This window comes from Dendropsophus ebraccatus, chromosome 2 (genome assembly GCF_027789765.1).
Source record: "Dendropsophus ebraccatus isolate aDenEbr1 chromosome 2, aDenEbr1.pat, whole genome shotgun sequence".
NCBI classification, from domain to species: Eukaryota; Metazoa; Chordata; class Amphibia; order Anura; family Hylidae; genus Dendropsophus; species Dendropsophus ebraccatus.
The window spans coordinates 8,036,974-8,054,049 of NC_091455.1; the positions used below are offsets into that span (position 1 = coordinate 8,036,974).

The 17,076-nt window shown below is 50.8% G+C and overlaps 1 protein-coding gene across 1 annotated transcript; it reads left to right on the top strand.

Moving 5' to 3' along the window:
* Positions 1–8,479: 8,479 nt before the first annotated feature.
* LOC138782963 (mucin-21-like) lies at positions 8,480–15,126 on the top strand. The gene is made up of 3 exons (XM_069957002.1): positions 8,480–8,587; positions 12,553–12,666; positions 13,395–15,126. Exons 1-3 carry the CDS (start codon positions 8,533–8,535, stop codon positions 14,570–14,572), a joined length of 1,347 nt encoding a protein of 448 aa, XP_069813103.1. The 5' UTR covers positions 8,480–8,532; the 3' UTR covers positions 14,573–15,126.
* The last annotated feature ends 1,950 nt before the right edge of the window (positions 15,127–17,076 follow it).

Below are 17,076 nucleotides of genomic sequence, written 5' to 3' on the forward strand. Positions count from 1 at the left end.
CACTCCAGGAGACGTGGAGGAGGCCGTAGTGTCCAGAGGCTGGAGGCTACCAGGAGACGTGGAGGAGGCCGTAGTGACCAGAGGCTGGAGGCTACCAGGAGACAGGCCAGTACACCAGGAGACGTGGAGGAGGCTGTAGTGTCCAGAGGCTGGAGGTGCTACCAGAAGACAGGCCAGTACACCAGGAGACATGGAGGAGGCCATAGGAGGCAACAACCCAGCAGCAGGACCGCTACCTCGGCCTTTGTGTAAGAATGAACAGGAGGAGCACTGCCAGAGCCCTGCACAATGTCCTCCAGCAGCCACAAATGTGCACGGTCTGCACAAACAGTTAGGCATTTGAGAACACCAGGATTGGCAGATTCACCACTGGCGCCCCCTGTGCTCCTCACAGATTAGAGCAGGTTCACACTAAGTACATGTGACAGACGTGATATGGAGAGCGATCTGCTGCCTGCAACGTCCTTCAGCATGAGCGGTCTGACAGGGGGTCAGTAATGGAGTGGGGGGCTGCACATATGCTGCCAGAGGTATCCTGACTGCCATTAGGTACCGAGACCCTCAGAGCCCTTGTGATACCATATGCTGGTGCAGTTGGGGTTTCTCCTAATGCAGGACACTGCTAGACCTCATGTGGCTGGAGTGTGTGAGCATTTCCTGCAAGATGGAGGCAGTTAAGCTATGGACTGGCTGCCCACTCCCCAGAATCCGATTGAGCACATTTGGGACATCATGTCTCCTCCATCCACCAACATCACATTGCAGCACAGACTGTCCAGGAGTTGGAGACAGGAGACCATCGGCCACCTCATCAGGAGCATGCCCGGGCCTTGTAGGGAGGTCATACAGACACCTCATCAGGAGCATGCCCGGGCCTTGTAGGGAGGTCATACAGACACCTCATCGGGAGCATGCCCGGGCCTTGTAGGGGGTCATACAGACACCTCATCGGGAGCATGCCCGGGCCTTGTAGGGAGGTCATACAGACACCTCATCGGGAGCATGCCCGGGCCTTGTAGGGAGGTCACACAGACACCTCATCAGGAGCATGCCCGGGCCTTGTAGGGAGGTCATACAGACACCTCATCAGGAGCATGCCCGGGCCTTGTAGGGAGGTCATACAGACACCTCATCAGGAGCATGCCCGGGCCTTGTAGGGAGGTCATACAGACACCTCATCAGGAGCATGCCCAGGCCTTGTAGGGAGGTCATACAGACACCTCATCAGGAGCATGCCCGGGCCTTGTAGGGAGGTCATACAGACACCTCATCAGGAGCATGGCCGGGCCTTGTAGGGAGGTCATACAGCCACCTCATCAGGAGCATGCCCGGCCTTGTTGGGAGGTCATACAGACACCTCATCAGGAGCATGCCCGGGCCTTGTAGGGAGGTCATACAGCCACCTCATCAGGAGCATGCCCGGCCTTGTTGGGAGGTCATACAGACACCTCATCAGGAGCATGCCCGGCCTTGTAGGGAGGTCATACACCTCATCAGGAGCATGCCCGGGCCTTGTAGGGAGGTCATACAGACACCTCATCAGGAGCATGCCCAGGCCTTGTAGGGAGGTCATACAGACACCTTATCGGGAGCATGCCCGGGCCTTGTAGGGAGGTCATACAGTCACCTCATCAGGAGCATGCTAGGGCCTTGTAGGGAGGTCATACACCTCATCAGGAGCATGCCCGGGCCTTGTAGGGGGGTCATACAGACACCTCATCAGGAGCATGCCCGGGCCTTGTAGGGGGGTCATACAGACACCTCATCAGGATCATGCCCGGGCCTTGTAGGGAGGTCATACAGACAAATCATCAGGAGCATGCCCGGGCCTTGTAGGGAGGTCATACAGACACCTCATCAGGAGCATGCCCAGGCCTTGTAGGGAGGTCATACACCTCATCAGGAGCATGCCCGGGCCTTGTAGGGAGGTCATACAGACACCTCATCAGGAGCTATCCCAGGCCTTGTAGGGAGGTCATACAGACACCTCATCAGGAGCATGCCCGGGCCTTGTAGGGAGGTCATACACCTCATTAGGAGCATGCCCGGGCCTTGTAGGGAGGTCATACAGACACCTCATCAGGAGCATGCCCGGGCCTTGTAGGGAGGTCATACAGACACCTCATCAGGAGCATGCCCGGGCCTTGTAGGGAGGTCATAGAGCCACCTCATCAGGAGCATGCCCAGGCCTTGTAGGGAGGTCATACAGACACCTCATCGGGAGCATGCCCAGGCCATGTAGGGAGGTCATACAGTCACCTCATCAGGAGCATGCCCGGGCCTTGTAGGGAGGTCATACACCTCATCAGGAGCATGCCCGGGCCTTGTAGGGAGGTCATACACCTCATCAGGAGCATGCCCGGGCCTTGTAGGGAGGTCATACACCTCATCAGGAGCATGCCCGGGCCTTGTAGGGAGGTCATAGAGACACCTCATCAGGAGCATGCCCGGGCCTTGTAGGGGGGTCATACAGACACCTCATCAGGAGCATGCCCGGGCCTTGTAGGGGGGTCATACAGACACCTCATCGGGATCATGCCAGGGCCTTCTAGGGAGGTCATACAGACACCTCATCGGGAGCATGCCTGGGCCTTGTAGGGAGGTCATACAGACACCTCATCAGGAGCATGCCCGGGCCTTGTAAGGAGGTCACACAGACACCTCATCAGGAGCATGCCCGGGCGTGGTAGGGAGGTCATACAGCCACCTCATCAGGAGCATGCCCGGGCCTTGTAGGGAGGTCATACAGCCTCCTCATCAGGAGCAAGCCCGGGCATTGTAGGGAGGTCATACAGACACCTCATCAGGAGCATGCCCGGGCCTTGTAGGAAGGTCATACAGACACTTCATCAGGAGCATGCCCGGGCCTTGTAGGGAGGTCATACAGACACCTCATCAGGAGCATGCCCAGGCCTTGTAGGGAGGTCATACAGACAACTCATCAGGAGCATGCCTGGCCTTGTAGGGAGGTCATACAGCCACCTCATCAGGAGCATGCCCGGGCCTTGTAGGGAGGTCATACAGACACCTCATCAGGAGCATGCCCGGACCTTGTAGAGAGGTCATACAGACACCTCATCAGGAGCATGCCCGGGCCTTGTAGGGAGGTCATACAGCCACCTCATCAGGAGCATGCCCGGGCCTTGTAGGGAGGTCCCACAGAGACCTCATCAGGAGCATGCCCGGGCCTTGTAGGGAGGTCATACACCTCATCAGGAGCATGCCCGGGCCATGTAGCGAGGTCATACAGACACCTCATCAGGAGCATGCCCGGGCCTTGTAGGGAGGTCATACAGACACCTCATCAGGAGCATGCCCGGGCCTTGTAGGGAGGTCATACAGACACCTCATCAGGAGCATGCCCGGCTTTGTAGGGAGGTCCTACAGACACCTAATAAGGAGCATGCCCGGGCCTTGTAGGGAGGTCATACAGACACCTCATCAGGAGCATGCCCGGGCCTTGTATTGAGGTCATACACCTCATCAGGAGCATGCCCGGGCGGTGTAGGGAGGTCATACAGCCAACTCATCAGGAGCATGCCCGGGCCTTGTAGGGAGGTCATACAGACACCTCATCAGGAGCATGCCCGGGCCTTGTAGGGAGGTCATACAGACACCTCATCAGGAGCATGCCCGGGCCTTGTAGGGAGGTCATACAGCCACCTCATCAGGAGCATGCCCGGGCCTTGTAGGGAGGTCATACAGACACCTCATCAGGAGCATGCCCGGGCCTTGTAGGGGGGTCATACACCTCATCAGGAGCATGCCCGGGCCTTGTAGGGAGGTCATACAGCCACCTCTATAGGAGCATGCCCGGGCCTTGTAGGGAGGTCATACAGCCTCCTCATCAGGAGCATGCCCGGGCCTTGTAGGGAGGTCATACAGCCACCTCATCAGGAGCATGCCCGGGCCTTGTAGGGAGGTCCCACAGAGACCTCATCAGGAGCATGCCCGGGCCTTGTAGGGAGGTCATACACCTCATCAGGAGCATGCCCGGGCCTTGTAGCGAGGTCATACAGACACCTCATCAGGAGCATGCCCGGGCCTTGTAGGGAGGTCATACAGACACCTCATCAGGAGCATGCCCGGGCCTTGTAGGGAGGTCATACAGACACCTCATCGGTAGCATGCCCGGGCCTTGTAGGGAGGTCATACACCTCATCAGGAGGATGCCCGGGCCTTGTAGGGAGGTCATACAGACACCTCATCAGGAGCATGCCCGGGCCTTGTAGGGGGGTCATACAGACACCTCATCAGGAGCATGCCCGGGCCTTGTAGGGAGGTCATACAGCCACCTCTATAGGAGCATGCCCGGGCCTTGTAGGGAGGTCATACAGCCTCCTCATCAGGAGCATGCCCGGGCCTTGTAGGGAGGTCATACAGCCACCTCATCAGCAGCATGCACGGGCCTTGTAGGGAGGTCCCACAGAGACCTCATCAGGAGCCTGCCCGGGCCTTGTAGGAAGGTCATACACCTCATCAGGAGCATACCCGGGCCTTGTAGGGAGGTCAAACACCTCATCAAGAGCATGCCCGGGCCTTGTAGGGAGTTCATACAGACACCTTATCAGGAGCATGCCCGGGCCTTGTAGTGGGGTCATACAGACCCCTCATCAGGAGCATGCCTGGGCTTTGAAGGGGGGTCATACACCTCATCAGGAGCATGCCCGTTCCTTGTAGGGGGGTCATACAGACACCTCATCAGGAGCATGCCCGGGCCTTGTAGGGGGGTCATACAGACACCTCATCAGGAGCATGCCCGGGCCTTGTGGGGAGGTCATACAGACACCTCATCAGGAGCATGCCCAGGCCTTGTGGGGAGGTCATACAGCCACCTCATCGGGAGCATGGCCGGGCCTTGTAGGGAGGTCATACAGACACCTCATCAGGAGCATGCCCGGGCCTTGTAGGGAGGTCATACAGCCACCTCATCAGGAGCATGCCTGGGCCTTGTAGGGAGGTCATACACCTCATCAGGAGCATGCCCGGGCCTTGTAGGGAGGTCCTACAGCCACCTCATCAGGAGCATGCCCGGGCCTTGTAGGGAGGTCATAGAGCCACCTCATCAGGAGCATGCCGGGCCTTGTAGGGAGGTCATACAGACACCTCATCAGGAGCATGCCCAGCCTTGTAGGGAGGTCATACAGACACCTCATCAGGAGCATGCCCGGGCCTTGTAGGGAGGTCATACAGACACCTCATCAGGAGCATGCCCGGGCCTTGTAGGGAGGTCATACAGACACCTCATCAGGAGCATGCCCGGGCCTTGTAGGGAGGTCATACAGACACCTCATCAGGAGCATGCCCGGGCCTTGTAGGGAGGTCATATAGACACCTCATCGGTAGCATGCCCGGGGCTTGTAGGAAGGTCATACACCTCATCAGGAGCATACCCGGGCCTTGTAGGGAGGTCAAACACCTCATCAAGAGCATGCCCGGGCCTTGTAGGGAGTTCATACAGACACCTTATCAGGAGCATGCCCGGGCCTTGTAGTGGGGTCATACAGACCCCTCATCAGGAGCATGCCTGGGCTTTGAAGGGGGGTCATACACCTCATCAGGAGCATGCCCGTTCCTTGTAGGGGGGTCATACAGACACCTCATCAGGAGCATGCCCGGGCCTTGTAGGGGGGTCATACAGACACCTCATCAGGAGCATGCCCGGGCCTTGTGGGGAGGTCATACAGACACCTCATCAGGAGCATGCCCAGGCCTTGTGGGGAGGTCATACAGCCACCTCATCGGGAGCATGGCCGGGCCTTGTAGGGAGGTCATACAGACACCTCATCAGGAGCATGCCCGGGCCTTGTAGGGAGGTCATACAGCCACCTCATCAGGAGCATGCCTGGGCCTTGTAGGGAGGTCATACACCTCATCAGGAGCATGCTAGGGCCTTGTAGGGAGGTCATACAGACACCTCATCAGGAGCATGCCCAGCCTTGTAGGGAGGTCATACAGACACCTCATCAGGAGCATGCCCGGGCCTTGTAGGGAGGTCATACAGACACCTCATCAGGAGCATGCCCGGGCCTTGTAGGGAGGTCATACAGACACCTCATCAGGAGCATGCCCGGGCCATGTAGGGAGGTCATACAGACACCTCATCAAGAGCATGCCCGGGCCTTGTAGGGAGGTCATATAGACACCTTATCAGGAGCATGCCCTGGCCTTGTAGGGAGGTCATACACCTCATCAGGAGCATGGCCGGGCCTTGTAGGGAGGTCATACAGACACCTCATCAGGAGCATGCCCGGGCCTTGTAGGGAGGTCATACAGACACCTCATCAGGAGCATGCCCGGGCGGTGTAGGGAGGTCATACACCTCTATTGGAGCATGCCCGGGCCTTGTAGGGAGGTCATACAGACACCTCATCAGGAGCATGCCCGGGCCTTGTAGGGAGGTCATACAGACACCTCATCAGGAGCATGCCCGGGCCTTGTAGCGAGGTCATACAGACACCTCATCAGGAGCATGCCCGGGCCTTGTAGCGAGGTCATACACCTCATCAAGAGCATGCCCGGGCCTTGTAGCGAGGTCATACAGGCATGTGGAGGCCGCACACATTACATATATATAAGATATATATGGACATTACAGCAAAGTTGGATCAGCCTGGAGGGGGTTACCTCTGTAATTGTGTGTGTGACGCCACCTCCAGGCCGCTATTGGGCAATACATGGGATTCCCAGGGATGATGTGTGTGGGATGTTGGTGTCAGCACATTCAGCTTTTTACAGAACAAAGTATCACTGAGAAGATGTCATTCAGTCACATCTAGGAGGGGTATATTATATATATATATATATATATATATATATATATATATATATATATATATATATGTATATCAGTCACATCTTGGAGGGAGGTGTTATCTGAGGGGCCCTTTATTGTTTTGAGCAGTGTAATTTTGGTAAACTGGTTCATCTGGAGTTACAGTGCACAGAGAGTCCACAATACACCATAGAGAGTCCACAATACACCATAGAGAGTCCACTATACACCATAGAGAGTCCACTATACACCACAGAGTCCACTCTACACCATAGAGAGTCCACAATACAACATAGAGAGTCCACAATACACCATAGAGAGTCCACTACACACCATAGAGAGTCTACTATAGACCATAGAGTCCACTATGCACCATAGAGTCCACTATACACCCTGGAGAGTCCACTATACACCACAGAGTCCACTATACACCCTGGAGAGTCCACTACACACCATAGAGAGTCCACTATACACCATAGAGAGTCCACTATACACCACAGAGTCCACTCTACACCATAGAGAGTCCACAATACACCATAGAGAGTCCACAATACACCATAGAGAGTCTACTATAGACCATAGAGTCCACTAATCACCATAGAGAGTCCACTATACACCATAGAGAGTCCACTATACACCATAGAGAGTCCACTATACACCCTGGAGAGTCCACTACACACCATAGAGAGTCCACTATACACCATAGAGAGTCCACTATACACCATAGAGAGTCCACTATACACCCTGGAGAGTCCACTACACACCATAGAGAGTCCACTATACACCCTGGAGAGTCCACTACACACCACAGAGTCCACTAATCACCATAGAGAGTCCACTATACACCATAGAGAGTCCACTATACACCCTGGAGAGTCCATTACACACCATAGAGAGTCCACTATACACCCTGGAGAGTCCACTATACACCACAGAGTCCACTATACACCTTGGAGAGTCCACTAATCACCATAGAGAGTCCACTAATCGCCATAGAGAGTCCACTACACACCACAGAGTCCACTAATCACCATAAAGAGTCCACTATACACCATAGAGAGTCCACTATACACCCTGGAGAGTCCATTACACACCATAGAGAGTCCACTATACACCCTGGAGAGTCCACTACACACCATAGAGAGTCCACTAATCACCATAGAGAGTCCACTACACACCATAGAGGGTTCATGTTAGGCCTCAGAAGCCCCCCATATCACCCCACATGATTCCAGCACCATCATCCCAAGGTGTCCTCTCCCGATCTCTGACCCACATTCCGGGAATCCGGAACCAAGTTCACGGGATCCGCTTATCTCTGCCGATTATCTCTGATACATTCTTGGAAAAGGCGAGGAAACTGAAACCTAATAATGGAGCGAAATAGGTATAAGAGCCAGGTATAACAAAGCGTCACCTAAAAACCCAATGTGACTAAGGGCCACATGTCTGGGGCCCGGTCATCGGAATGTGAGGGGGGGGGGGGGCGTCCTGTGGGAGGCGCTACGATAAGGCCGCAGCTCCATCACACAATGACTTTACTGTCTTCATTACGATACCATCACATGTCTATAAATGAGATAATTACCCGGCACGCCTTAGATATCGCTAATTATACCGTGAAACCTCCGCGCACATTATCTAACAGCCGATAAATATCTCTTTTTGATACATTTATGTTAATAAGGTGGAGAGAGGACTATATATATGGGATCCTCCGAGTGCTCCCAGTATTCACTCCTTCCAGAGGCATCAAGATGATGAAGGGAATAGTGATCTGTCTGGTGGCTGCCGCTCTCTGCATGGACCTGGGTAAGAGAGTTACTACATCTATGCTGAAATCACGTCTACTTCAGAGCTGCATTCATAATTCTGCTATTTACTTCCTGTTACTGGAGTGAAGCTTATATGCACACCTGCTCATGGGTTGGGTCTGGTATTGCAGCCCTGCTCTGCTAATGTGAATGGGGTTTAGGTGCAGTACCAAGCACAACCTGTGAACAGGTGTGGCGCTGTTTAGGGAATTGATCAATTATGTCTTGAGCTATTACTGTGTGATTGTCAGAAGCAGATTATATAATGTTATTTATAGACGAGACTTGGAATATTAGCCAAAGTATCCTTCTAGAGAATCTGCATATCCTTCCCAGAATTCCAAGTGGAGCAGAAATGGCCCAAAAGTTTCCATACGTCTTTATGACGCAGTCTTTAAAGATTCTTTTAAATTAACTGGTGCCAGAAAGTGCCAGAGCTTGGTAATGAGTCTTCCAGTACTTCTCAGTTGCTGAATGTCTGGCAGGAAGTGGTGTATTCTCTCCAGTCTAACACAGTGCTCTCTGCTGCCACCTCTGTCCATGTCAAGAACTGTCCAGAGCAGCAGCAAATCCCCATAGAAAACCTCTCCTACTCTGGACAGTTCCTGACATGGACAGAGGTGGCAGCAGAGAGCAGTGTGTCCAACTGGAGAGAATACACCACTTCATGCAGGACATACAGCAGCTGATAAGTACTGGAAGGCTGAACATTTTGTAACAGAAGTAAATTACAAATCTCTGGTACTTTCTGCCACCAGTTGATTTTAAAGTTGTTGTTTTTTTGTGAACTACCCCTTTAAGGAGAGACATCACTACTGACCCTGAGGATTTGCAGAAATGTTATTGACCAGTGCAATAAGTATATGTTAGTCATCACAGAAAGGCTATTTAACCCCTGCCGCTCCACAGATCCCAAACCCCTGATGCGTCCAGGAGAACTCGGCATTGGCATTGTATATGCTCTACAGTGGCCACTAGAGGTGAATGGTGGTATTAAACTTAGCCGTTCATATGAATAGGCCCGGTCCACCAAAACTGAATTTGCCATTCTGGAACCGAAAGGAGTGCTCGCAAATCATTTTTTTTTTCATCTGTTAGGAGGATTCGGGAAAATATATAACCACTCTCACCCAGCTTTTCCAGAATCCTGAAAGTCACTGCCATGTTGGAGCAGGCTGTGTTGGAGCTACAATGGTGCCCATTAAGGTCCCTATATACCTTATACTAGTCAGCTAATCTTATTGAAGTCAGTGGGTTCATCCGACTCTCTAAGGTGTATGGGGGGTCTACCCCTCCCCATAGACCACGCTGAATACTCATGTGTATAGGGAGGTCAGGAGGGATGTATTGGCGATGTATGGCCAGCATTACGCCCCCTACTCCGCGGTACACTCCCAGTCAGGGTGTATCACTAGAACAGAGCGCTCCTGTTGTGGGACACCTGTCTCCTATCATGTGTAGGAAAGTGCAGGACACATTGCACAAGGCCAGAGGTGGGAGGACTAATAGTCTGTGCGGTTACACAATGTGGTGACTGGGCTGGTATTGGTGCCAGGAGATCCCCTCTGGGGAAGGAGGGGTTAAGGAGGTGTCAACCCTAATTATAAAACTCCTGATCATCCCATGTTATTAAATATGGAAATCAGAAATGAGCCGAATGGCGGCGGCGGCAGCGGGGGGTCGGGGGGGGGGGGGGGGGGGGGTCGGGGGTGTTTGTATGTTATGCACAAAGAGACAGCACTCTCCCAGAAACAGCGACACCCATGTTTACAGGTCGGATCTGGTATTGCAGCTTAGCTCTATTTACTTACCTTGTTCTAAAGTTGTACTATCTGTCTGCTGTTACATTGTGTCTTATCCTCCAGAGCTGCACTCACTATTCTGCTGTTACATTGTGTCTTATCCTCCAGAGCTGCACTCACTATTCTGCTGTTACATTGTGTCTTATCCTCCAGAGCTGTACTCACTACTCTGCTGTTACATTGTGTCTTATCCTCCAGAGCTGCACTCACTATTCTGCTGTTACATTGTATCTTATCCTCCAGAGCTGCACTCACTATTCTGCCAGTACCTAATTTCTTATCTAACAATCACCTCCAGAGCTGTATCCCCAATTCTACAAACCAGCCCTGACCTCTCCGCTGATACGCTGCCGTGCATTGTTCTGTCTTCATGTGCACCTCCTACAAAGTACCACAAGATGTCAGGCTTTTCACAGACACTGAACCAGCAGGGGGCATCAGTGAGATGAGTAAGAACCTGCAATCATATTCAGCAATATTGTGGCTGCAGCTTTGGATGTAACTGGAGTACAATGTGTGATGTCAGCCTAGGTGGGGAAGAGACGTCGTCCATTAACCCTTCCTTGACTCACGTTCTCTTGTCTCAGGGATCTGGATAACATCAGCTTTGTTCTTCTGTATCATTGGGAGGATGGTGACAACCTCAGGGTATATGACAGTGGGAATGTCTGGTGGAAAGTTGAAGAAAGGTGTCGCCAATGTATTGCCGTGGCATTGCACCATCAGGCAACATTAACCACATCAGTCAGATGACGCCAACCATGATTTACTATGATAATAAATAATAACCACCTCCCTGGCATCTCTGTATAATCTGACGGTGCCGGGGTGTGTGTGTACCATAGAGGATGCCATGCCCAATAATGATCCAATACCATCAGAAGGGGCCCTCTATATGGCTGGTCTAGTCTGGAAATCCACAGGAACCAATGAGAGTAAGCTACTGTCTAAAAATGCCAACATGTCCTTGTTGCCAGTTCCTGTGCCAGTCCCCTGACTCTTCCACCATTGCATGGCTGCAATCCTTTATATATCCATGGGTAAACGAAATGGTGCCAACCCATGTGCCAGCCCCCTGGCTTTTGCACCACTGCATGGCTGCAATCCTTTATATATCCATGGGTAAACGGAATGGTACCAATCCCTGTGCCAGTCCTCTCTTACACCATTGTATGTATCCATGGGTAAACGAAAGGGTGCCAACCCATGTGCCAGCCCCCTGGCTCTTGCACCACTGCATGGCTGCAATCCTTTATATATCCATGGGTAAATGGAATGGTGCCAATCCCTGTGCCAGTCCTCTAACTCTTACACCATTGTATGTATTCATGGGTAAACGGAATGGTGCCAACCCATGTGCCAGCCCCCTGACTCTTACACCACTGCATGGCTGCAATCCTTTATATATCCATGGGTAAATGGAATGGTGCCAACCCATGTGCCAGTCCCTTGGCTCCCCCGCTATTGCTTTGCCTCCAATCCTCTATTTATCCATGAACAGGACCAGGGGCATAACTAGAAATGGCTGGGCCCCATAGCAAACTTTTGATTGCCCCCCCCCCCCCGACTGACCACTAATCGGTCAAGTGAAGTCATAACTACATAACCTCTAGCTCTGGTCAGGAGTGCTTGCAGTTAAAGGGACATTTGCAAAACCCAGGAGACCAGCAGGGCCACCCGGTGCTGCAAATGATGACGGCTCAGGGGGCCCAGTGTATTGCAGGAGCAGGCCATGGGGCCCCCTGATGCGGCGGGCCCCATAGCAGCCGCTATGGCTGCTATAGTGGTAGTTACGCCCCTGAACAGGACGCCAATCCATGTGCCAGTTCTTGGCACCAATGCTCCATTGTTTTCCATGGAAGAATGGAGGGATCTGGGTTACACCAGTTTGGTCCTAATACATCACGGTCAGGACTTCCCTTATGTCCTCCAGACGTTGACTCCGTTCTGACGAGACATCACCTTGTCGGTCCCAGCAGGTCAGATACGGCTCATATTGCAGATTTGTGGCCTCGATCTTCACTATGGTGGTGCCCAGTACCTGTGCCATATTTCAGCCTTGTTATCAGAAATGTTGATAGGTCCATACTAAGCAGATGTCGATGAGTTTCAGGTGCCCCATCTATCCTCACCTATAACTCCCTCTTCTCTCTTTCTCCAGCTCTGTCCATGCAATGCTACCACTGTAAGGATGCAAGTGAACTCGGAAAATGCAATGAGGTAAAAGAGTGTCCGCAGGGGAATGCAGCGTGCAAGACCATCTTCACCCGCACAGGTGAGTGATTCCGGAAATTTCTATACGTTTAGTCACATATTCCTGTGTGTATGGACGTAATTTTTTCCTTTTGCCAAATGCCGACCCAGAATGTAAATACTGTACATCATGTATTCTGTTAGCGGTATGACCTCCGACGATGACTTGGATGATACCTTTGCTTTAAGGCAGGTTCCACTCTGCAGGGATGAATATTTTTGATTTTTTTCATGGTTCAAGATCAGGACCATGACGTAAGCATTAGATCCTATTCCTAACCAATCCTATCTTGGGCAGGTATTGCACCCAAGATGTGACAACCCTACAGCGTAGTGGCCAGTACTGTTAGTAGAGCATGGCCGAGGTCGTGATTAGTTCCAATAACGTCTTAGTTTTGAGACATCTACAGTATCTGAATATAAACCTTCCTGGGATACACATGTATCTATAGTAAGATAATAATAATAGAGGTGATAATATAAGGGAGGACTAGATGGACCAGGGGGTCATATTCAGCCGACAACTCTCTATGTTTCTATGTTAGCTCAGAGCTCAGAAGGTCCACAGGTTCTTGTCCTCTGCATGATAACCCAGCCATTCAGTTCTTCTTAGTCAGGCAGAAATAGAAACATGTTAATGTAAGAGAAGAACTTTCACTTCCCAGAATTCCTTTGGCCATGATTTAAAAAAAAAAATACAAAACTGTTTCAAAAGGTTAAAAATATGAAATATCATAATTTGTATTTCAGATGGACAAACGAAGATCTCCAGAGACTGCGCTACCAACTGCCAAGACCCCGACCCAGTGACCCAATCCGGCAGCGGACTCGTAACCTGCTGCAACACTGACCTGTGCAATAGCATGGGGGTCAAATTAACAGCAGAAGGACAACCTGGCGCCACCACTTCTTCCAGCAACTCCACCGGCTCTAGCAGCAGTAATGTGGGGGGTGTTTCTGGCTTTGCTGTAACTGGCTCCTCTGGTAACTCCACTGGTAACTCCGCTGCCAGTATTACAGGTTCCTCCACCAATAACTCAACCAGCAATTCCAATTCCCCCAGTACTGTTACTGGTATCACTAGCAACAATGACTCAACCAGTAACTCCATTTCCCCAAACACCAATACTGGTGTCACCAGCACCAGCAATAACTCAACCAGTAACTCCATTTTCCCAAATACCAATACTGGTATCACCAGCACCAGTAGTAACTCAACCGGTAACTCCATTACCCCAAATTCCAATACTGGTGTCACCAGCACCAGCAATAACTCAACCAGTAACTCCATTTCCCCAAATACCAATACTGGTATCACGAGCACCAGTAGTAACTCAACCGGTAACTCCATTTCCCCAAATTCCAATACTGTTGTCACCAGCACCAGCAATAACTCAACCAGTAACTCCATTTCCCCAAATACCAATACTGGTATTACCAGCACCAGCAATAACTCAACCAGTAACTCCATTTCCCCAAATACCAATACTGGTATCACCAGCACCAGCAATAATTCAACCAGTAACTCCATTTCCCCAAATACCAATACTGGAATCACCAGCACCAGCAATAACTCAACCAGTAACTCCATTTCCCCAAATACCAATACTGGAATCACCAGCACCAGCAATAACTCAACCAGTAACTCCAATCCCCCTACTATCATTATTGGTTTGACCCACTCCAACAATACCTCAACCAGTAACTCCAATTCCCCCATTACTGGCACCACCAGTGACTCTACTGGCTCCTCTAGTGGTCCAGTATCTGGCTCCAGCTCTTCCACATCTATAACTAGTAATACCAGCAATGGCAGTTCCACCTCAGACTCATCCTCCACCATACACTCTACCGGAGGATCATCCACTCATTCACACAGCTCCACCTCATCAGATACCAAACATCCTTCAACTAAGACTGCCAGATAATCCAGGCTACAGTCAGAAGTGTAGGCCGGGATTAGACTGCACTACCTAACCACCAGTGATGTCATATTCCACCCTATATGTCATTGGAATATGACCCCAATGAAGATGAGCCAATGGGCCACCCAACTTTGGGGGCTTAGGTGCAACTTCACCCCTCGCTATACCAGTGCACATATAACTCTACGCCATTACTCTTCCATGAAATTCCTAATACTTTCATAGTGTCCTTTGTGAACCTGTTGACTGACGGCTATCCCTAGACTGTATGTAGGAGCTCTGCTCGCAGGGATCGATGGGCTGTATGGAGCCATTGCCTATGGATTTCCATAGTTGGATCCTGTAGGCACACGACTGTTGATGCTGCCCCATACAGTAGCGTCATCCGACATGTTGTGTTGTTAGTCTGTGCCTACTGTACTTGTTGCAATGTAATGTTATAAATGAAGTATTATTGTACTTGACTGATATTTACCGAATAGCAGAAAACTATTGTGTAATGTACCGTAGCTGCTTATCTGCTGCATGCAATAAAAATATTCAACTCTACGACATAATGCTGCCTGTTTATTTCTCCAGGGAGAGACTATTATCTCGGCATTTTGGTTTCAGGTTTACTACAATCCCCATAATGCATTGCTTTCCCTCACTATTTTTCCCTCGGTGAGGTTGCAGCACCTGCTGTCTGCTCCTCTTCCTGTAGCATCATTCAACACAAGACAGCTTGCTGTAATCACATCTCATTCTTCCATAAATGTCCCAATAAAGATATATGTTAATCTGTGTAGGGGCTGGTCACATGGGATGGTCAGAGGTGGTGACATCACTGAGGGGGTGGAGCTGAAAGATGGAGACAACATAACACTATGAGAGGACTACACAACTTCCTGTCATGGGTAAATCACGCAGAAGCCAGATAACACTATATTACGCAGATAACACTATATTACAAGGTTATATGTCTTGGTGTAATAGTCTTACTTAAATACAATTTTCTGACACCGGAGTGCCCCTTTACCAGTGAATAGCTAACACAGCACTGACACAGGCTAAATCCAGTGGGGGCCTAGAAGCTTCAGACTCTCTAACCTACAATGTAGCTGGTGGAATTTTCCATTGGTTTCACCATACCAAAACTGGCACATTGGTTCTGCGAGTCATCGAGAGGTTGCAAAATTTGAGAAAATATTTTGCAACCTCTCAATGACACTAACGTCAAACTCCGACTCCAGAGCACAAGCCGGCCCGACCGCACCATTAATTATCATTAGAAGGAGAGGGCTGGCTCGCGCGATGGGCGCAGGGCAGGAAATGATTTTAACAGTGCTCCAGACCAAGGATTACACTGCTAACGGCTCAGAGGAGAAAGGTAAGACACATACCATCCTCCTCACCGTCCCGTCCACAATAAGGGGCTATCAGCAGGTTAAATTTTTCTAACCTGCTGATAGTGTGGTTTCCCACCATGGGTGTTGCTAATGGTTACACCACTCGCAAGAGCCTATACTTTCATATCAGCAAGTGGTGATGAAGTAGTGATAAAGTTTCGCCACAAGATGTCGCTATTGTGAGTATACGTACTTTGTTATTGTTTGTTTGTATGTCACATGGATCTGTGGACCAATGAAAGTGCTTTTTTCTTCTATCCTATCATCTCTTAATTTACTTCTTCTGTATGCACTCTTCACCCACTCACAGCACACCTTACAGGGGCTGTAGATAGGAAGTCACGTGGGTAGAGGAAGCGTAGAGGTCTTCGCAGTTGGTCTCTGTAGAGACAAGATGCAGCTAACTGTTTCTCCTCAAGTAACTCCACCCAGCACTATGCAGTGTTAAACTATTTTCTACAGAGGACAAGTCAGAGATCATCTCAACCAATGCCGTGGACTAGGAGAGTCACAGTGCAGAACAGTATCCACAAAGGCAGAAAGCTAGGAACTGATTCGGATAGAGCAAAGTTGCTAGCCTATGAACTCTATCTCACAGCGCAGTTGTCAGCAGGGAACCCTCAGCATTCCGCTCATCCCAGGTAACAAGGTCTGGGGCTTGTGTCACCTACTAGGACGGGTCCCCTGACACTGGTAGGGCAACAAGTGGTTCATTTCAACAAGAGTAGATGCACGGGAACAAGTATGCTCTCTGAAGTCTTTTTCTATTTCTACCTCCAACATCCTGGCAGAGCACAGTACTACTTGGGTTGGGACTCTCACAACATCCTCCTCTCTGCTCCTCAAGTTCTTCTTTGTACCTCTCAACACGCAACCCATGGATCCTGAACAATTAAGTGTCTTGTCAAGTGTAAAGTATCCTGTCAATTCAAAGCTGTATGTTCTGCTGCACGATAAAGAGATTCTGTGACATCTCCCCTTTCTGTGGGTGGCAGTACCAATAGTCCGGGTTGGTCACCAGTCCACTCCGGACCACCGTGACAACAGTCTAAGGGACCCCACAATAACCCAGCAGGTCACTATCCACAGGGGAACAAGGTGTAACCGGCCCTTTTAACC